This window comes from Pinus tabuliformis, chromosome Q (assembly GCF_031772625.1).
Source record: "Pinus tabuliformis cultivar Carrire ecotype Pingquan chromosome Q, CPIR1, whole genome shotgun sequence".
Classification (NCBI taxonomy): Eukaryota; Viridiplantae; Streptophyta; class Pinopsida; order Pinales; family Pinaceae; genus Pinus; species Pinus tabuliformis.
The window spans coordinates 119,703,264-119,727,012 of NC_142296.1; the positions used below are offsets into that span (position 1 = coordinate 119,703,264).

At 38.3% G+C, this 23,749-nt stretch overlaps 1 protein-coding gene across 1 annotated transcript in view; it reads right to left on the reverse strand.

Moving 5' to 3' along the window:
- LOC149218539 (P-loop containing nucleoside triphosphate hydrolases superfamily protein) overlaps window positions 1–23,749 on the reverse strand; it is a 254,923-nt gene that overhangs the window by 135,480 nt on the left and 95,694 nt on the right. The window contains exon 4 of the mRNA XM_089384086.1: window positions 497–596. Coding sequence (XP_089240212.1) covers window positions 497–596 — 100 coding nt within the window. The remainder of the gene's footprint in view (window positions 1–496; window positions 597–23,749) is intronic.

The following is a 23,749-nucleotide window of genomic DNA, read 5'->3' on the forward strand; positions in this document are numbered from 1 at the left end:
AAGCCTGCAGTTTTACCTAATCATGAAAGTTGCATTTCAAGGGGAGCAACAAAAATTCCATGCATTTACAGTAACTGTGGTTTCTTCCCAGTATGATGTATGATGACCCGATTATTCTTGAATTTTAACCATCAATAAAGTATGCTGCATAGCATCTTGCAAAAAGGGTTATAAGGGTCATAAGGCATAGCATCTTGCAAAAAGAGTTGTAAGGGTCATAAGGCATAGCATCCCTTTCATAGTTCCACTTATTGAAAATTCATATTACATAGAGTATAAAATAGACAACAGGAATCTAATTGAAAGAATGCACCATTAAGAAAAGTGATACATATCAAGTAATGAATCAGGTTAAATGGACAACAGTTTCATCACACAAGGGATCATTTAAGGAACAGGAGAAAGCCTATCAAATATAAAATAGCTCAAACCCACACAATTATTGCATGAATATACAAGGAAAGCATCAGGGCATAAATTGGGTAAAGGAGCTTGCCAGGAAAGAGATACTTGATATATCAAGTGCCTTTAATGCAATTAGGTTGGAAAGCCGCTCAGGTGTAGAGACCAATATCTCTGGTACACATAACCCTAGCCTGTAAAACATAAATTAGACTCAGTTTACTTCAATGAAAGGCACCATAACATCAAGCATCCTATTTAGTTACTTTTGACAACTTTTTCTATGGTCAATAATTTCATGTCACTGTAGGACCTTCCTTACAAACCCAATCAAAGCTAAAACTCTTTTCTGTCACTGTTCCTGAAGAAATATATTCCACCCTGGATATGGATAGATAAAGTTAGAATAGAAAACCAATAAAAGAAAGCAGATCACACTGCTACCGTGATCCACAAAATATGCGTACAAGTCTTGGATAATTATAACTCCATTGAAATTGGTAAAAACTAGACCAAAGGAATTAAGTATCCTCAACCATACACAATATACATTTTCATGGGAAACATTGAAATCCACAGTTGTTTGGTAAGTTCCTTCTATTGGATGTCTTTTCGAAGCATTTCCTTTCTTGTTTGCAACATATACTTTAAACTTTCCTAGAACAGAAATAAGTCTTTTACTCATTTCCTTTACTCAAAGTGATTTCCACTTACTTTCCTGGTCTCCTCCACTCAAACGTAAGAAATGCTGGGTAAGGCATGCAAACAATATCCAAAGTGCAAGTTTAGAAACCTAGTAGAATCAAAAGGCATTTTGCAGTAACACACGAATATAGATCAAGCATAGACTGCATGCACCCTCCTCACAAATATTTAATCCTTTTATTTATTATCTAGCAATTACAGAGAACTAGCTAGAGAGCATGCCGTAGAAGTGTGCAAATGTCTATCTCCTCTTATAGTCTAGCTGTGAAGCCATAGAGATCAGCTACTGCATGAAATTTTGTAAGCATTGAAACCTTGCACAGAATAAAAAGTTGTGCCACAAGCCAATATTGCAGGAAGTGAAGACCCCTACAACCCAATGTTTTGGGGAGTAAAGACCATGCAAGATCTGCAAGATTGAGACCTTACATTGCAATGTTATGCAAACTAAATTGCAACATGCAAGCAATAATACAAAGGACACAATATTTCAGCATGACACAACATGAGGGTTAAAGTAAACTTTTGGCTTATGTGTGTGTGTGTGTGTGTGTGTGTGTGAGTGATTTGTAAATATGGAAACTAACGAGTTTCAAAGAATCTCCATACAAGTTAAGATATCCACACTTGTAGTTCCGAGTTATCATATCGTTTATGCATGAACTTTTTGGGATTTACATTTATGAGTTAGAGTCTTTTCTCCAGGAGCACAATATAGGACATGGATGGTTTTCTTCTACACCATGTTGCTTCTATTTGCTGATGATGTGATCCTCCTAGCCTCCACACCCAATGGGCTGCAAAGACATATTGATGCCCTGTCCAGCTTTTGTGACTTTCAATAGTTGATAGTTGACCTAAGACTAAGGTTTTGATCTACAATGTGTCGAAGTGCACTCTCTAACCAACACTTCTAAGTCGCAAAGATCGAGACCATCGCAACCCATGCCTAATTTGGGGCCCAAATGTTAGGAACTCATTTCAATCTGAACCATGCTTTTTAGACTTGGACGAACAATGGATATGACTCCCTTGCCCTTCTTGAGACAAAGCGGTTTCAAAGTCACATCCATGATATCTCATCCAAGATTCACCTCTTCGGCATGATCATCAAACCAAGTATCCTTTATGGATCTAAGCCTTAAGGTCTAGGGCCTTAGTTTGTTTCTAGTGGATTGGCCTAAGATGGAGAGCGTATAGACCCTTTTGTTAGCTTTTGTACCTTGGACAGGTGTTCTAGTCTCAAATGGTGTCTGTCAGGCTAGGAACACAGGTGAATTAATTATCTTCAATACCCAAAAAAGTTTCTAAGTGAAATGTCTTAATTAAATTTAATTAACCAGTTTTAATTCTTTTCCTAAAGCCTAACTTAGGGAAATGGGTTGATTAATCGGGATTACTTGAAACAAATCAATTTTGCTCTAGAGACTTCTAGCAAAGTGATTTGAGGAAGTTAATAAGATCTTCGCCGTCGATTGTGATTCGATCATTGTTTTAAGATCCGGCCGGCCCGGAACCAACTCGGCCGAGTTGGTCCGAGTAGAAAAAAAAAAAATTCAATCCGGCAAAAAATTCGATTCGGTCGGATGGGTCGCTGACAGTGGCCAGTGAAACATAAAAACATGCCTTTTCTTGATATTTTTAATTTTTCTAAGTGTGGGGGACTCCAAAGGGGTTTATGAATTAGTTTGCTGGTCTTTGGCGTCCATTCCCCTCTCCCAAACCCTAGTATTTGATCATACTGCCCTACTAAGGCTATGCTATTCATGGTAATGTTAAATTCTTAAAGTAAAAGTGACATTCTCCTTAATCTTCATTTTCATCCTTTTACTTGAATTCTTAACATTACCATGAAATGACTCGGGATGTTTGAGAGTGGTTCCGGCCTCATTGGATTTCATATGGAGAAAGTAGAATTTTAGATTTCATTCAAAATCCAGCAAACTTATCGGTTTTTCAGGATTTCAGGATTGGGGGATCACAATGTTTCTATTGAATTTTGTCATGTATTAGGGTATGGAACTCGTATTTAATCAAGAGCACCAATCCCTCTATGTACCTTGATGTTAGTGACATTGATTGTCGAACTCCTCCAGGATTCGCTCCCAAACCGGAAGCTTCCGAAAATGTCGCTCCCGCTCCCAAGTAACACTAAGCCAGATGATGTTGGCAACTCTAGCAGTAGCCAATAGTACTGGTCACAGACTTTTGTTGTAGAGGCCATTTCTAGCCTCCTTGGTTATGTGTTTTTGTTTTGATCTCTATATCATCATCGTGTATGTATTGGACAGTGCACTGGGTGCCATTTTAATATAATGGCTATATTCATGAGCCTACTTTGATCATATGTTGTCTTCTATCTATATTCTAATGTTGTGTGTTTGGAAACATGAATGAAAATCTTTAAAATTATGTGTTTTTATAAAAGATAAATATTTAATGTATTTTTTACAACGATCGAGTCATTGAAATCGAGCCGACCGAGTTGATACTGAGTGGGAGTCCGAGCTGGAGTTTTAAAACATTGGATTCGATCATGGTCGTTGATTCATCAACAAGAGATTATAAGAGGAGATCGATGGGGCCTTTGGAGATCATTCGAACAATACATTTGCAGTGATAGCAAGGGAGAACTGATAGCGTGGGAGACACTAGCGAGGGTTTCAATAGTAGTGATTGAGGAGGAGTTTGCCAGAGAGAATTCTTCACAATTGCTTCCAATTTCTGAGAGACAGAAGGAGACCGATTTATTTCTGCAAAGGGAGGCTGAATTTAGAAAGTCAATACCCATTTTATCGAGTGCGAGTTGTCGAAATCATACATCGAATTACCAAAAGGAAATATGAATTGACTGAGGTAGTGCAAGTGGCTTTAGTGAGTTGTTGGAGGCAGATTATCTTGCCGGAATAATTTCCCAAAGGTAGTGTGAGTTGGCTGAGGCAGTGCGAGTAGCCAATCTAAGGCAGTGTGAATTGCAAGAGGTGGGTCAAGTTGCTTTTAGTGGGTCAATTAGCTTCCAAAGGGTCAATTTAACTTGCAGAAGTGAAGAAATAATTTTTCCAAAGCTTTGTATTTCTCCATTGCAAATTTATTGCTAAAGATACTAACAATAAAGCCCTCATTTGAAAATTGGTTTTCCCTTCAGGGTTTTTCCAGGGACTACTTTGTCCAAAATATAAGTGTCCAATTTTTATGTGTGCATTATTTTCTCAGTTCCTGACATTAATTTTCGGTGAAATTGCAGTTGTGGTTTTATTCAGTATTTGTCGTAAGATAATTTATAGAAGGAAAATAATCTTTAAAGATAGAAGAATATCACCAATAACTACAACATAATTTTCACATGGTATTAGAGCAACTTAGTGAAGCGCCGATCTAAGGGCAGAAGAGGCTCAGTGCAGAGCACGTGGAGAGAAATCAAGGGTTTATAAAACCCAATTTGACTTCTTCATGTTTATTTGGAATTTGTCTATTTTCTGAGGGTTTTCAAAAATGGCTTCAGCAAGCTTAAGAGAACGGGACAGATTGGATGGAGCTTCTAACTTTGGTGTCTAGAAAGCCAAAATTTCATTGTTGCTGGAAGGGAATGGCCTTAAGGAATATGTGACCAGTGTTATAGCTATGCGAATAGATGCAACGCAGGTTCTAGGCTCTAGCATACAAGAAGGAATATGCCAAGGCAAGGAGAATAATCCTACACGGGGTCAAGGATCATATTGTTCCACATATTGCAGATTTGGATACAACAAAGAAGAAGTTGGACACCATTCTAAAGATGTTCCAGGGCGTTACCTTTAACAGGAAGTTGATTCTCAAAGAGAAGCTAAGAAATACCTGAATGAATAAGGGTGAAAATGTTGTTAGTTACCTCACCAAAGTTCCATTTGTCAAGGAAGAGTTGACAGCAGTCAGAGATCAATTAACTGAGGATGAGCTCGTGAGAACGGCCTCGAATGGGTTCTCAACACGATGGGATGTACTCGTTCAAGTGATCAATGGACAAGATAATCTATCGATTTGGGATCATTTGTGGAGCGATTTCACTCAGGAGGAGCTTAGACGAAATCTTGTCAATGGCAATAGTAGCAGTAAAACCCAGAAACACGAGGATGGCGAGAATGTGGCCCTAGCAAGAAAGGGAAAGGCCAAGAAGGGCTCTAGTAAAGGGTCAAAGGGAGAGAAGAAGAAAAATTACTTGAGTAAAATCAAGTGTTTTGGATGCGGTCAACAAGGACACTACGTCAGTCAATGTCCAAATAGGAAAAAGAGTAATAAGAAGAAGCAGCAGAGAGCAGCTTCAGCGGCGAATATTAACGAGCTATTTTCAAGACTTGATCATGGTCGTTGATTCATCAACAAGAGATTATAAGAGGAGATCGATGGGGCCTTTAGAGATCATTCGAACAATACATTTGCAGTGATAGCAAGGGCGAAGTGATAGCATGGGAGACACTAGCGAGGGTTTCAATAGTAATGGTTGAGGAGGAGTTTGCTAGAGAGAATTCTTCACAGTTGCTTCCAGTTTCTGAGAGACAGAAGGAAACCGATTTATTTCTACAAAGGGAGGCCGAATTTCCAAAGTGAATACCCAATTTATCCAGTGCGAGTTGTCGAAGTCATACATCGAATTACCAAAAGGAAATATGAATTGACTGAGGTGGTGCAAGTGGCTTTAGTAAGTCGTTGGAGGCAGATTATCTTGCCGAAATAATTTCCCAGAGGTAGTCTGAGTTGGCTGAGGCAGTGCGAATAGCCAATCCAAGGCAGTGTGAATTGCAAGAGGTGGGTCAAGTTGCTTTCAATGGGTCAATTAGCTTCCAAAGGGTCGATTTAACTTGCAGAAGTGAAGAAATAATTTTTCCAAAGCTTTGCCAGTGAGAAGCAAGCAAATTATATTTCTCTATTGCAGATTTATTGTTAAAGATACTAATAATAAAGCCCTAATTTGAAAATTGGTTTTCCATTCAAGGTTTTTCTAGGAACTACTTTGTCCAAAATATAAGTGTCCAATTTTTATGTGTGCATTATTTTCTCAGTTCTTGTCATTAATTTTTGGTGAAATTGCAGTTGTGGTTTTATTCAGTATTTGTCGTAAGCTAATTTACAGAAGGAAAATAATCTTTAAAAATAGAATAATATCACCAATAACTACAACATAATTTTCACATGGTATCAGAGGAACTCAATGAAGCGTTGATCTAAGGGAAGAAGAGGCTAAGTGCAGAACACGAGGAGAGAAATTGAGGGTTTATAAAACCCAATTTGACTTCTTCATGTTTATTTGGAATTTGTCTATTTTCTGAGGGTTTTCAGAAATGGCTTCAGCAAACTTAAGAGATCAGGACAGATTGGATGAAGCTTCTAACTTTGGTGTCTGGAAAGCCTAAATTTCATTGTTGTTGGAAGGGAATGGTCTTAAGGAATATGTGACCAGTGTTATAGTTATGCCAACAGATGCAACGCAGCTTCTAGCATACAAGAAGGAATATGCCAAGGCAAGGAGAATAATCCTACACGAGGTCAAGGATCATATTGTTCCACATATTTCAGATTTGGATGCAACAAAGAAGATGTTGGACACCATTCTAAATATGTTCCAGGGTGTTACCGTTAACAAGAAGTTGATTCTCAGAGAGAAGCTGAGAAATACCTGAATGAATAAGGGTGAAAGGGTTGTTAGTTACCTCACCAAAGTTCCACTTGTCAAGGAAGAGTTGACAGCAGTCAGAGATCAATTAACTAATGATAAGCTCGTGAGAACGGCCTCGAATGGGTTCTCAACGCGACGGGATGTACTCATTCAAGTGATCAATGGACAAGACAAACTATCGATTTGGCATCGTTTGTGGAGCGATTTCACTCAGGAAGAGCTTAGACTGAATCTTGTCAATGGCAATAGTAGCAATGAAACCCCGAAATGCGAGGATGACGAGAATGAGGCCCTAACACGAAAGGGAAAGGCCAAGAAGGGCTCTAGTAAAGGGTCAAAGGGAGAGAAGAAGAAAAAGGACTTGAGTAAAATAAAGTGTTTTGGATGCGGTCAACAAGGACACTATGTCAATCAATGTCCAAATAGGAAGAAGGGTAATAAGAAGAAGCAATAGAGAGCAGCTTCAGCGGCGGATATTAACAAGCTATCTTCAAGACTTGAGGATGAGTTTGCTTTCATAGCTTGCCTCTCTAGCTCTACCTCGATAGGGGTTGGGTATATTGATAGTGGGGCGTCATGTCACATGAGAAGGGTTAGAGAATACTTTTCCAATTACAAGGAAGAGGATATAGGCTTCCAGATTCAAATGGGAGATAAGTCCAAGTGTACACCAGTTGGGAGAGGGACAATTACCTCTCAGAGGGAGTCAGGCAAGAGTACTCATGTTACGGAGGTGTTGCATGGATGACCCTGTTTTCAATTTATGCTCTTCGAGATAAGGGATATGATGTCTACTTTCGAGGGCCGATGGTGTAAATAAAACACCGAGATTGGAAGTCAGTGAAACATATTGGGGTGAGAAGCAACATTACCAGAGACATGGGAGAATTATGGCATAGGAGGATGGGACATATCCATCATAAAGCACTCAAATTGCTCAGAGAGGCCGAACGGGAGTTCTAGAAATAAGCACAGAACACAAAGATGTGTGCAGGGGATGCATGCTTGAGAAGTTTGCGAAAGCAACATTTCCAAGGAGTGACAGTAGATCCAAGGGTGTGCTAGACCTGATATATTATAATATATGTGGCCCATTGTCTACAAAATCTCTCAGGGGTTAAGAGTATTTCGTGACCTTCATTGATGACTTCTCCAAGAAGACTTGGATATACTTCTTGAAGACAAGGGGTGAAGTCTTCAATTGCTTCTACGAGTTTAAGGCTCTTGTGGAGAACACGACAGGGAGGAAGATAAAGGTTCTTTGGATAGAAAATGGAGGCAAGTACAATGAGAAGGATTTCAAGGAGTTCTTTGCAAAAGAGGGCATCAAGAGAGAGTGGACAGCTCCATATGACCCGCAACAGAATGGGGTTATAGAAAGGAATAATAGGACGATAGTTAGAGTGGCAAGGGAGATGTTGTATGACCAAGACATGCCTAGACATCTTTGAGCATAGGCATGTAGTATAGCAGTATACATTCAAAACAGGGTTCCACACAAAGCATTGGGAAGATGACACCAGAGGAGGTTTTTACAGGAAAGAAGCCAGAAGTCGAGCACTTCAAGATTTTTGGCAGCATGGCGTACTGTCACGTTCCAGATGATAAACACACCAAGTTGGATTCGACTACAAAGAAGGGATATTTCGTTGGTTACAGCGAAACGTCCAAGGCATACAGGATCTACATTCCAAGTAGTAGGAAGATTATCATCAGACGGGATGTGAAGTTTCGGGAGGAGAAAACCTTCAAGAAATCTCGCGAGTTTCCAACAGTTGATTAGAGTGAGCCAGTTGAAGCACCAAGGGATAAACAAGGATCTCAGGCTCAGGAAACTAGTACGAGTATAGTGATGAGTACAGGTATAGGTACAAGTGCGGAGGAGAGTTCACAGTAGCTGGACTAGTAGCAGCTGGATGAGGAGAACGAAGCTCCACCCACCACTAGTGGGAGAGGGAATAGAGAGGTGCTTTAGATATTGAAAGATGTGCAGGAGTTTGTAGGAGCTCCTAGCGCGAGCACCAGGGACAAGAGACTGCCAGAAAGGTATTTAGGGTACAAGGCATTCACGAGCAAGCTCATTGACAGTGAGTCATCCAATTATAAGGAAGCTGCACGGTGTGGCAGGATGTGATAGTGGAGGAGTACAACTTCGTCATGTTGAATGATGTGTGGGAGGTTGTACCTAGACCATTGAACAAGGCAGTGGTTGGTTCTCATTGGATCTACAAGATCAAACATGCTGCAAATGGCAGTGTGGAGAAGTACAAGGCTAGGTTCGTGGCCAAGGGATTTGCTTAGAAGGAAGGCATAGACTATGAGGGGACTTTCGCTGCAATGGCTAGATACACTTCCATTAGGATCGTGATCTCACTTACAGCACAGATGGGATGGAAAATTCATCAAATGGATGTCAAGACGACTTTTCTGAATGCAGTAATAGAAGAGGAGGTGTACATCAAACAGACAGAGGGATTTGAGAAGCATGGGAGGTATACCCATGTATGTAGATTGAAGAGAACACTATACAGACTCAAGCAAGCTCCCAGAGCATGGTATGGTCAAATCGACAGTTACTTGCAGCAGATAGGCTTCATGAAGAGTGAGGCAAACTAGAACCTCCACTATTCGATGGTAGGAGGTGACCCTCTCATTCTGTATTATATGTAGATGATCTATGTCTGACAAGGTCACCAGGGCTCATAGAGGATTGCAAGAGAGACTTGGCAGCACAGTTCGAGATGAAGGATTTGGGACTATTGCATTATTTTTTAGGTCTAGAGGTAACGCAGACAAATGCACAAATCTTCCTTGGTCAAGGGAGATATGCTATGGAAATTTTGAAGAAATTCCGGATGTTGGATTGTAGACCTATGCCTACTCCTATGATTACCAATTGGAGAAAGATAGATGCGTTAGAGTAGGAGGCAGTGAACCCCACCTTGTATAGACAGCGTATTGGCTCTCTTATGTATCTAGTCAACATAAGGTCAGACATTTTCTTGGCGGTCAACACTCTTAATCAATTTAAGGTTGAATAGAAGAGGGTGCATTGGATAGCAGTGAAGCATGTGTTGCGATATCCACAAGGTATAGTCGAGTATGGATTGAGATTTATTCGAGGTGATGGTGTCAGGTTGATGGGGTATATGTTGTTTTTCCACAGTACTAGAGTCTAGGCTAGGGTCTTAGAATCACTGACATTACCAATCCAAATACCACAACAAACTACTTTGCACAGAAATATAAATAGCAGTAAATCAACACATGCACAAATATAGACAACTTTTTACAATTTTAAGAACCCAACTTCGTTATATTAACAAACTGTAATACAATTGGTTAGGGCTCTCGTACCAGTGATAATGGCCCTCGTACATCCACTGATACAAGACTACAACTGGAACTTGGTGTTAACAACTTGTTGACCACTACATGTCAACTACCCATAGCAGTACACCCCCTTTTTTCGCAAAAGGGATAGCGCTTGATCAACGTGTCTGTGTCGTTCGACTATCATCATCAGTGTGATCATGTTATATTGTAAATCCAGTCTGCATGTGTAAATTGTAAATAATCTTAGCAAATCCATGTCATGTATGTAATTGCCTAGGTAAACCTAATTTTCTGGTGGTGATCTAGATTCTGGAAGGTTTTTTGTCTCACCGATCCATGATCGGCAGAGTTTTCCTTCAGCCTTACCCCAAAACGGAATGGATTTTGTCAATAGAATCTTAGGGGAGTCCTAATGTGTTAGATCGAGTCTATGTAAAAGTGATTTGGGAATAATCCTAACTATTTGGTTAGGTTATTTTATTACAAATTGCTTTATCTGCTAGATTATGTTTGTGTCGCAGAACTGGGTAGTCTATGAGGGTCTATATCAAATGGGTTTTCCCCCTTGAGATGTAAAAATGTAAAAATCATGATGTAAAATGTCTTTGACGGTTAGAAAAATAATTTATCCCCTCATAAGTCCTAGGTCCTAGGTAATTTTAAATTTTCCAAAGGCTAAATTCGAGGGTCCTTTAAAAAAGTAAATTTTAAAAAGTCTAGGGACTAAGGTTGATTATTTTGCTAAAATTGTATGCCCTTGGTCCCTAAGGTTAAGTCAAAGTCAAAATTTTGAGGAAATTAATTCAAAAATATAATTTTTGAATTAATTAAAATGCATTTAATTGATAATTTCTAATTTCTTCAATAATTTTAAATTTCAATGGATGAGATTAAAAGAAATTTTGATCCTTATCAACGGTCGAGATCACTTTGACAAGGATCACTCGAACTAGTTGTTGGAAGATTTATCTTTAAATAGGGGGTCATTTTGTTAGGCAGAATCATTTGATCTTGGAGTCGTGTGCTAAGTGAAAGCTCTCTTGTAATCGTTTTTCATGTGCAAATAAATAAAGACTTTGGGGTTAATCTCTGCTGGTGTTACTCTTTGGAAAAATGTTGTAAGATGTTTTATTTTCTTGCATAGATTTACTTTCAGCCATTGATGTTAGCTTATTGAAGAGTGATTTAAACAAAGGTATCTTGTTTGATCATTAGGGTTTGAATGGTAGTTTAATGTCTGAATATAATGGCAGGTATCTCCATTAAATCTGAATTTCATTGTCGTTTTCTCTCTCTATGTTAATGGTTGAATTAAGTTGTACAAGAAATCCTTGATTTTGAGATCACCGAGCGTTCGGGGAAGTCTTCAGTTGGATCAGCCAACTCCTGGATATCATTTTCTGAAGAGCCCAACTAGCATTGATCCCGAGCTTATCATTAGAACTTTCGTTGTGGATGCATGAAGGGTTTTCTGAAGCACCTCATCTTAAATTTAAAATTAAAAAAAATATTTGTGTGACATAATGACAGATCTGGCTGCTTAGAGCTTTTAACCTGTGAATATTGTAATTATTTAGCTAGTTTTGGGGGTTTTTAGTTTCATCCTTGCATATATTGTTTCTGGGCGTTTTGTTTTGCCATTGCAGGTTGCAGATCTGAAGGTGAGGTTCAATCTTGAAGCCAGATCTAGGCCCTGGAGGGTAAGATCTGGCCTCAGAACCAGTTTTTTGCAGGTGTACAGTTCTGCTGCTCGGGGTTTCATTTTTGTTGCAGGAAAAATTTTTGAAATTTTTTTATGTAGGTTGTGTAAAGCTCCTGGATTGCTGCCATACATCATTCTCAATGATCTCTGCCCGAAATACCCACGCAGCCCCATTCTTTGCTCGGTCGAATCTTCTAACCTGCAGTCACGATCCTCCCCATCGCACTCCCCACGCTGGCCATCTGCGTGTAGTGCTCCGCATTTCCTTTCTTACTCGCAGATCCACCCACACTACACTCTCACCCGCTGCGACTCTTCGCTATCATCCCTGTTCGCTGCTCCTTACCTTGCTGCTTCCATTTCTGCTCCTCATTGTCACCTCCGCACCTGCAAAACACATCAAAACCACGCAGCTCCAGTTATCTGCTCATTCTCTCCTCCACGCATTTGCGTTGCCAAAACCTGCTATCCCACGCCCATCCCTAATCCATCGTTTGTTCCCTCTCCGCCTGCATCCTTCACTCGATACTCCGTCACACCTGCAGAAAACCAATAGCAGCTGCGTCGAACCATTTCTCCACATGCTGCCGTCAACCCTTCTTCGAACCTGCAAGCATAAACACACATTCAAAACTATTCGATTTCTTTTTAATTGTATGCGTTTGATAGTTAGGGTGCATATCTTTTTATTTATTTCATTAAATGTCAACTATGGTTAGACTTAGGGTTAGGTTGGGTTTCGATAGATTTCGATTTTACCTTGTATGGTAAGTTTAGTTAGCTCTTTCAATTTTGTTTTAATTTTATGTATATATTTATTAGTTTTAACAAAAATAAAAAAACAAAAAATCGATTTTGCTTTGGTTTTTATTTTGAGTTAATTTTCTCTTTTATTTCTTTTGTATTGATTTATGATTTTAAATTTTGGGGTTTAACCAAAAAAAAAAAAATTGGGTTAGCACATTTAAAAGAAATTCACTTAAAGGAATAATTAAGTTGTCAAATTTAATTTTTTTTTTCTTGTGCTAAGGCTAAAATTTGAAAGGTGAACTTTTATGGTTTACTTCTCTATAGTTAAATGCACTTAAATGTTTATATAACGATTTGGTTCTTTAAGTATACATCTTTAAGTTCTGGGATCAAAATTGGTGGATTGTTAAATTTCGTGGTTGATTAAGATTCTTATATCTTTTGGAATTTAAACCATTGTGCATCTGTGCATCTATTGAAATTGATCATTATTGCTTGAGTTTTCTTTTTATGCTCATTACATGTTTAGATGATTGGCAAAAATTCTCAGGCAATCGTTAATTATTTCCTAAGCAACAGCGAATTGATTACCTTGGATCATTGACTCCATAAGGCACTGGTTGTAATCATTTAAAATTTAATCGAATTCTAAGTCTCGCTAAGCCTTAATCAAGTATTCGATTGTTTCGTTGTGTCTCCCGAACCGGTTGATTCACAACTGGTTCTCTTTTATCAATAGGGTCTACCCCCCTTAGCCTGCTATAGGGAGAGGGCTTAAATGGAGAGATCGGGGATCAGGGTGACAGCGCCCGATCTGAGCATTGTCGCGGTGTTTAGTTTAGTTTTATTTAACAAAAAAAAAAATTACAAAAATATATAAATTTTTAGCAATTTGGATATGTATGGTTATTTCAAAATTAAAAAATCTTCCAAAAGGAATTTCTAAATTGTGGATTTAAAGCTTTGAAAGAAAAGATTTTTAGTTAAAAGTGCTTAAATTTTTATTTTTTTATCTAGAGTTTAACTATTGGAAAACGATAAAGTTTCCTAGATTTGGAATTTCAAGCATAGTCATTTTAAATTCTGAATAGCTTTTAAGTTTCGTGGTTATTTAAAGTATTCGATCTTTTGAAAATTTAATTGCTAGAACCTTGTGCATCTATTGAATATCTGGCATTTGGTGAAATTAATCATTGCTTGGATTATTTAATGCTCATTCTACGCTAGACATTTTGGCAAGAATTTTCAAGCAATTGTTAAAAAAGTTGTTCATACTTCTATTTCCTAAGAAGCAGCAGCAAACCAATTACTTGGCTTTATTCTCATCTAGCGAGATCATTGACTCCTTGAGGCACTGGTATTTATCACTTAAAATCTGATTAAATCTTGAGTCTTGCTTAGCTTTATCCGGTATTTGATTGCCTCGCTGTGTCTCCCAAACCAGCTGATTTCCAGTCAGTTCTCCTTTATCCCATAGGGTCTACCCCCCTTAGCCTGCTATTGGGAGACGGCTTAAACGGAGAGATCGGGGATCAGGGTGACAGCCCCCGATCTGAGCGTTGTCACGGTCCTTAGACACTTTGTGCGACAACACAACTATGACAACTAAATTGCCCAAACAAGATACACTGGCCATCTAGATGATGTAGCATGCCTCACAGCTCCTCTTGGTCATACCCTGAACACATATGCCCAGTCCTTTAGCTCTCGATTTGCAGGAACACCTCTCTACCTCTATCATTGAACCAGCTTCTTTAGGTCACTGAACACGGCTCCAACTACTCTCTAGTTGATCATTAATCCTTCAACGCATCAACACAAACACTCTTGTTGAGTTGCTCACAACTCCGTTTGTGAACAACTATGAACTGCCCATTGTTGCTCCTTAGCTCCTTTGGGACTTCTTGCCCACTAGTTGCTCCTCAGTCCTTCAAGCACACAACTCTTAGGGACTTCTTCCCACTAGTCCCTTCCTGTGTTGCCCGATGAAGACACACTTATGGCATGAAGGGTTGCCCACTTTAGCTGTAGATGTCCTTCTCTTACAAGCAATCTAGGGCTGATGTAATCTGCTCACCTTGACCTCCTTCCTTTGTCCTTCAAGGATCAGTGTTGGGCTTACACAAATATTCGCCCTTATTATAGCTGCCAAAGTCCTTTTCAACTGATGTAGGGCTACTTGGGTCACCTACTTGTTGCCCTCCTAACAACCTTAAGGTGCCCAACAAATGTCCTCAACTAGGACTACAACCACCTAGAAAAACCATAAACTTAGGAGAACATACCTCTGACTTGAAGACACCTTCTTTCTGTTGCTGCTCAAGGTTTTGTGCATACTTCATGTTTGCAATTTTTTGGTCTGGTTAGGGCAACATACCAGCCCTCAACCAGCTCTCAAATCCCTTCGCTCTTCCTTCCTCAAGGTTTGTTCCATCCCGCTGTCTTTCTAGGCATACTTAGCCACCCTTCCAGCGTCTTCAAACAACTATTTGCTAGCCAATTAAGGATCGGCCCTACCTATGATAAATCAAAGCAATCTCAGCCTTGCCTCTAAGAAAGATCAACCCCAAACGATGCACTTTTTTGCCCTTTAAGCCTACAACTAGCCTCTGCTCGTACTTGGCCCTGCAAATACAAATAAACTATTGAAAACTAGCAGCTAAGGGATGAATATCCTTGAATAAAATTTCATTTCTAACTATTCTAGAGTGACTTTCTAAAAACAGAAAGTCGTGTCTATCATTGATCAACCCCAAACCATGCACTTTTCTGCCTTTTAAGCCTACGACTAGCCTCTGCTCGTACTTGGTCCTGCAAATACAAACAAATTATTGAAAATTGGCAGCTAAGGGATGAATTTCCTTGAATAAAATTTCATTTCTAGCTATTCTAGAGTGACTTTCTAAAAATAGAAAGTTGTGTCTATCATTGCAACCAAGACTTTCCAAAATTAGTAAGTCACCTTGTTTCAATTCATAATCATATATATGATGGAAAATCACTTAAATTATCCTTAATCAATCTCAATTATTTAATTTTAATTTAATATTATTATTATTATCTTTATGGTACTATAATATTATTATTAAAATGGAATTCCATGTCACCTCTCTTACTTGGCACTAAATCATGCCATTTCACTGTGAAAATTCCAAACCGAAATCCTATTGGAACAACTGGAAATTATTCTCCTAATTGTTAATTTAATTTAACAATTTATTTGTTGTTTGCTACGACAGATACTGAATAAATCACACTACAACCTAGACAAATAAAATTGCAGAAGAATAATGTTGGAAGAAATGCTAGCACACACACATAAAAATAACACAATTATTTTTGGACAAAAGTCCTTGGAAAAACCCCAACTTGGGAAAACTAGTCCAGCAGCTAAGGGTTTTATTATTAAGCAGTAGTGAAATAATTCGAGTATAATCTAGATGTTGAATACTAGCAACCCTGCAGAGAAAATACTGGCAAAAATCTAGTAAGGATTTTTCCTCATCCCACAAGCAAATCTGGGCTCTGACCACAGCTCCAAGTTGGGATCCTAATGCAGCAACTGGAAATTATTCTCCTAATTGTTAATTTAATTTAACAATTTATTTGTTGTTGCTGCGGCAAATACTAAATAAATCACATTGCAACCTACACAAATAAAACTACGGAAGAATAATGCCGAAAGAAATGCTAGCACACACACATAAAAATAACTGCAATTATTTTTGGACGAAAGCCCCAGAAAAACCCAACTTGGGAAAACCGGTGCAGCAGCTAAGGGTTTTATTATTAAGCAGTAGTGAAATAATCTAAGTACAATCCAGATGTCGAACACTGGCAATCCTGCAGAGAAAATACTGGTAAAAATCTAGTGAGGAATTTTTGTTGAAGTTTCTAAGTTTACTTAGTTAGAAACCCTCCATGCACTTTATCTGATTTATTCCTACCTACTTGTTATCTTCCTTAACAAGTTATTTACAATGTAAATACTGAAAATAAATACTAGTGCATACTCAACATATTAGTAGATTACAGATCAGCAACTAAAAGAAATAAGAACAAACACACCACATGACACCATTATTTTTGGACTAATGTCCCCGTAAAAACCCAATGTGGGAAAACCGGTGCAGCTATCTAAGGGTTTTCTTATTAAGCAATATCATAGTACAATTTGGGTGCCGAAACTGGCCTACCCAACAGAGAATTTCCTTAGCAGTAATACCTCTCAGTTTCTGACAAATCTACTGGCTGAAACCCCGGATAATCCTTCCGACAGCTACTCAACACCAATCTGCCCCAGAAACCCTACCGTCTACCCAATCTGGACTGCGTCAGCCTCTCCTAGCCCAGCGTTGGCACTCAGTCTGAATTAGCCTCTCCTCAAGTTGTCTAGTATGTTGTTGTCTGGGAAAATATCTCTCCTGGCCTTTGGAACCTCTGTCCAACTTCTGGCACTAAAACTCGTCTTTCCCTAGCAAAATCAAAACTGCCTCTAGAGGCTACTGTGCTGCCCCAGCATCAGCCTCTCTGCAAATGCACTCACCGGATTTTGGCGTCATTATCTTTGCCCCTCTCTCACTGCTTTGATCTCAAGCTCTCTCTCCAACAACTGACTGCTGCTACTCTGGAAATCGATCTGCTCATGAAATCGAACCTCTCAAGTGTCTTCTCCATCACCAAATTGACCTCCTCTTATAATCCTCTGTTGGAGCACCAATGGCAAAGATTAAAACATAATCGATGGCCAGGATCATCTCTGGATCGATCTGTGTGAGTTTCTAGATGATTCTCACCTTGACTTAATTAATATTGATTAGTTAACCATATTCCCTGAGTTTGGACTTAGGGAATATTTAAAAATTGGTTAATAATCTAATTAAGTCATTTCTAAGCGGAATTTTCATAAATGATCTCTGAGTTTTGGAGATTTCATGTATTCTAGCCTCTCCACAAAATTTCAAGGCTAGAACACATCTGATGCTACAAAAACTAACATTCACATCTCACTCTCCTTGATGGCAAATCAAACTCTCTCATTCAATGATATGTTACTCTCTCTTCCTCTCTCTCTCTTTAATGCTCTTATGCACCTCTTGCACTCTCTTACACACTTTAATGACTCGTCATAAAAGATTCCTCTTACACCTCTTTTATGCATATGTTACACTTCTCCTTAATGGCTCGAATTACTAAGGCATGCATCCTCCCTCTTGATGGCATAAGTTACTAAGGCATGTGTACTCCCTCTTGATGGCATGAGTTATTAAAGCAAAGCGTACCTCCTTTATGGCATAAGTTACACTCTTATTTTGGAATATGTAACTCCTCCTCAAGGCATGGGAGTCACTCCTTCATGAATTCGACCTCGTTGCTTTCCTATATATTTGTCTCTCATCCTCCCTATTTCTCACTTGTGCATTATGAAAGAAGAGTATGAACTTGAGAAAGAGAGAGTTAGAGAGACTAGAGAGTAATTGTGTGAGAGAGAGAGAGAGGGTATTGAAGAGTAAGAGCGGATCTTGGTGGGCCAAAGTAATTCAGCATTTGCATCAACTACAGTTATCAAAGATCTTCTTCAGATTTCAGTGAACTTCTTATTTCTCTCATTGTATTATGTATCTCTGTTGAATAATTGATTTCTAATAGAAGAAGAATTTGGTCGGGTTTTCCCCTTGGGGGTTTTGCCCTGGTCATTGGACCTAAATTCTCTGTGTCTACTTGTGTTCTTGGTTGTTTCCTATTTTGCATATGGTTTATATGGTGTATGTTCTATCTACAATTGCTTAATTAATATTGCAAAAGAAAAAAGTTTTGGAATAAGTAATTGCTGCAGCATAGAGCGTCAAAATTTCAACATGGTATCAGAGCTTTGGTGAAGACAAGCTCCATTTCCAGCTCCCTTTCTATTGGAATATCTCTTGTTGTCCGCTCCATTTCCAGCTCTCTTTCTGCTAGAATATCTCTTGTTGTCCGCTCCATTTGCATCTCTCTTTCTGTAGAAATATCTCTTCTTGTCTGCTCCATTTGCAACTATCCTTCTCCTGAAATATCTCTTGTTGTCTGCTCCATTTGCAGCTCTCTTTCTACTAGAATATCTCTTGTTGTCCACTTCATTTCCATCTCTCTTTTTGTTGAAATATCTCTTCTTGTCCGCTTCATTTGTAGTTCTCTTTCTGGTGAAATATATCTTGTTGTTCCTTCTACTTGTTGCTCATTTTCTACTGAAATTTCTCCTCTTTTGCTGCTGAAATATCTCATTTACAGTTGAAATATCTCTTCTTGTCCCTTTCTATTTGTTGCTGAAATTTTTTAGCAGATCAAGATGTCTTCCTCTTACTTTAAGAATGAAGAGAAGTTGGTTGATGCTTCAAACTTCTTCCCTTGGAAGGCCAGATTGGATATTACTCTTGAGGAACATGATGTTCTAGAGTATGTTGAAGGAGAGGTAGCAGAACTAGCTGAAAACTCCAATGTTGTTATCAAGGTCAGATACAAGAAATGAGGAGTCAAGGCTACAAAGGATTATCCTTCACTCTCTTGGAGACCACCTCATCACTTATGTCTCCAATTTGAAGAAAGCCAAAGAAATGTATGACAAGCTTATTGGAATGTATCAAGTGAACAACTTGAGTCAAATTCTTGCTCTGAAGAATCAACTCAAGGATGTTAAGATGAACAGAGGAGAAACCATTCAAGCATACTTCATGAGGATATCAAAAATCAAAGATCAGTTGTCAACTTCTGGTGAAGTTGTCTCTGTTAAAGAGTTTGCATTGATTACGCTTAGAGGTCCTCCTTCTTCTTGGGAAACTTTTATTACTACCATCAGTAATAATGACAAGTTTCCTACCTTTGATGAGCTCTAGGGAAAGTGCAGTCAAGAAGAGCCCACAATGATTTCCCGAGGAAGAATTCCCAAGCATGACGAAGGAGAACGTACTGCCTTTATTGTCCAAGAAAAGAAGAAGAAAAAAAGAGGTCATCACTATTCCAAGAAATCTGCTCCCATCAATTCCTCCAGATGGAGCAGAGAGATATCAAAAGTCTAATGCTACAACTGCCATAAGAATGATCATTATGCCTGTGATTGTCCAGAAAACAGAAGAGCACCAAGATCCAACTTGAACAATCACTTCATCAAATCTGATTATAGAAGAAGAAGAGAAGCTCCTTCTTCTCATAAAGAGAGTTTTCGTCCTTCAAAGAACCCAAGGTATGATAACAATGCAGCTGAAACACAATCAAAGTACTTTCTTGTTTCTGCTCTTTCTAGTTCCTCTCTTGCAAATTCTTGTGACAGTTAGTTGGTTGATAGTGGTGCCTCAAGGCACTTTATTGGTTATAAATAAGTTCTCTCTAATCTGGTTGAGAGGGAGACCGATTTGAAAATCATTCTTGGAGACAACTCTACATATCCTATAAAGGGATCTGGTTTTGTTTCCTTCCATCTAGATCATGGTAAAACCTTATCTCTTCAAAAAAAAGTGTATGTACCTGGTCTGAAAAAGAATCTTGTTTCTATTTCTGCTTTAGAAGATAAAGGAATGAAGGTTGTTTTATAAATGGTAAAGTTCTCACTTGGCCGATGAGATCCAGCATGAGAGATGCCTTCACTCTAGGATCAAGATGTGAAGGTTTGTATAAAGTCAGTGGAAGACCTATTCATGCATTAATCCATGACAGCAATCATCAAAGTGAACTTTGGCACCGAAGGTTCGCTCATTTGCACTATAAAGCATTACCTCGTGTGAGAAAGATGTTTTGTGGAATGCCAGCCTTTAGAGATTAGATTTGATCATGATGGAGTTTGTCAAGGGTGCACTAGTGGGAAGCAAGTGAAGGAACCATTCCCTTCAAGCAAAAGCAGAACCAAACAGGTATTGCATCTTGTACATTCTGATTTATGTGGACCAATGCCTATAACTTCTCTTGGTGGTTACTCGTATTATATAACCTTGTGGATGATTTTTCTCACAAGACATGGATTTATTTTCTAAAAATAAAAGTTAAGCATATAACATGTTTAAAGATCACAAATCTCTAGTAGAAAAACAATCTGGAAAGCAGATCGAATTCTTGAGATCTGACAATGGAGGAGAGTTCACTTCCAATGATTTCATTAACTTCTGCAAAGAATCTAGAATCAGGAAAAAAGAAGATTGTTCTATATAACCCTGAGCAAAATGGTGTAGCCGAGAGAAAGAATAGAACTATCATGGAAGCAGTCAAAGCTATGTTGCATGATCATAAACTGCCAAAGTTTCTATGGGGAGAAGCTATCAACACAGTGGTCTATGTTCAAAATAGATCTCCTCGCCATGCTCTAAACAACAAGACTCCTAAAGAAGTTTTCACTAACGAAAAGTCCGAAGTTGGGCACCTGAGGATCTTTGGCTGCCCTGTCTACTTCCATGTCCCAAAAGAGAAGAGGAACACGCTGGAAGCATCAAGTAAAAAAGTACATTTGTTGGTTATTGTGAGAATTCTAAAGCTTACAGAATATATGTAACAAGACAAAGAAATATATAGTTTAGCATAGATGTAAAATTTGATGAAGATGCGGCTCTTGGAAAGGCAAGAGACACTCCTCTTCCTACTATTAATGTTGATAGTCAAGATGATGCTTTTGAGATACAAGAAAATCTTGGACCTGAAGTTGATCCTGTTGATGAACCCGTGGAGTCCATGGATCCTTTGGATCCTCCTCCATGTGATCCTCCTGCTAAAAGGAGACCTTTATGGCTTCGTGACACCCTTCAAGATGCTGATAAACATGTTGCTCCCAGAGGAACCTTCAGAGAAAGCAAGAAACCATGCCAGTTCCAAGGATATGTTGTAGCCATGAGCAACATTATTCAAGTTGAACCATGCACTTTTGAAGAAGTTGTGAAGGCTCAAGTGTGGAAAGATGCAATGGCTAAAGAATATGAGTCCATCATTCATAATGATGTATGGGAAGTGGTTCCAAGACCCCAAGGTAAATATGTTGTGTCTTCTAAATGGTTGTATAAAATTAAACATGGTGTTGATGGCAGTATTGAAAAATATAAAGCTAGATTTGTGGCCAGAGGTTTCTCTCAAAAAGAGGGAATAGACTATGATGAGATCTTTGCACTAGTTGCCCGTTATACAACCATCTGATTCGTTGTGGCTCTAACTGCGAGCCGAGGATGATCTCTTCACCAAATGGATGTGAAGACAGTTTTTCTGAATGGCTACCTCAAGGAAGAAGTATTTGTGGAGCAACCACAAGGCTTTGAAGTACATGACCAAAAAACTCATGTGTGTAGACTGAAGAAAGCCCTCTATGGTTTGAAGCAAGCTCCAAGAGCTTGGTATGCCCACATTGATAGCTTCTTGATGAAGCTTGGTTTTACTAGAAGTAATGTTGATCTAAATCTTTACTTCAAGACAATCCAAGGTATGCCTTTGATTTTGGTAATATATTTCAATGATTTATTTCTGACCGATAGTGAACCTCTTATTCTCCAATATAAGAGGGAGTTAGCTTTAGAATTTGAAATCAAAAATCTTCACTTAATGCACTACTTTTGGATCTTGAAGTATGGCAGAAACTTGGTGAGATTTCCCTTTCTCAAGGAAAATATGTTGTCAAGTTGCTTGAAAGATTTGGTATGAAAGAATGTATATCCATGAATACTCCAACAAAAATAAACTTCAAGCAATGTGGTGAAGTTGCAGGTCTTGATTTGGCAAATCCTTCTAAGTATCATTGTTATGAATAAAATATATATAAAAATAATACAAATAATGTAAATGACAATAAGAATGATTAATGATTAATTAACTAATAATTAGTAGTGAAGATGCATGTATCTAAGGACATGAACATTTGTGAGGAGGTATTTGCCTAGGTATATAAGCAGGCCCTCACCGTCATTGTAATCATCTCACTTGTATTCAAATATTCTTATATAATATATTATATGTCCCATGATGGAAATTTTTATATATCAGGTCTTCTGAGTATTCAACTGTGTACACGAACTTTGTTCGTTACATTGGTATTAGAGCATTCTTCTGAGTAGATGAACTTTGTTTTTTACATTGGTATCAAAGTTGTTCAATCCTCTGGCCGCTCAACCGCTGCACAGAGTCAGTATGATCAAGGCCTTTAGCCATCAAAATTCGTCAACCTTGTTGCCTTTGAAAGCGTTTCACTACAAGAATTTGGAGTTTATCCATTTTGCTAGGTTTTTGGCCATTAAAATTAAAAGAAGAAAAACAAATTATATAATGAAAAAAAATAATAATAATAAATATACATATATAAAGCCAAAAAAAGACATATATATATCTATATATATATATATATATATATATATATATATATATATATTATTAAAAAAAAAGGGAAAAAAAAGAGAAGTAAAGAAAATAGGAAAAGAAAATTCAAGTACATGTATAAGTCCGAGAAAAAAAAATAAAAAAAATAAATTATTACAAATAAAAAAATTTAAAAATTTAAAGTAAAAATAAAAAAATCGTGTGCACTCAATAGTAAGTCGTTGCCATTTCACCATGAACCCCGCTGCGTCGTCTAGCCCCCCTACCATCGACCATCATCTTATAGCGGAATATTTCCAGTTGCCACTTTCCGTCCCTCGATTCCCCAGCCAGGCAACCCCTATCGTCCAAAGAATATCCAGTGCTTCATGCCCTGCACCAGATTGATTCCAACTTCGAAAGAGTGAAAGAGTTGGTTTCAAATTCCAAATCTACTATGGCAGACGTAGAAGTCAAGATCGTCGGTTCAAACGCTCTCCAAGAAATTTTATCGCATAAGATACTCGTCCAAATTCTAAAGATAGTTGGTGCCTTAGAGAATCTCTCCTTTGAAATTCTACATCTAAGCGTCAACATCAATGTTCACTACCATTGTATTCATGCCAGTCAAAAAAAATTGTATTAAAGCCATTTAGCAGCCTGTTGTTGCCATCAAGGTAAGGAAAGACTGACCGTTGCATTAGTTCAACGATCAACCATTATTCGAGCGGTTAGAGTGGAAAGTGACCCATCACAAGAGTCACGTCTTGTGAAAAAAATTATTAAAAAGATTACCATATAAATCATTAAAAGGGTTATAAAGAAAAATATATATGTTCGGTGATATTCCAATTGATGATAAATCGTACCATTTATAGAGGTGATTATATTACTTTAAAGTAATAAAAGGGTTA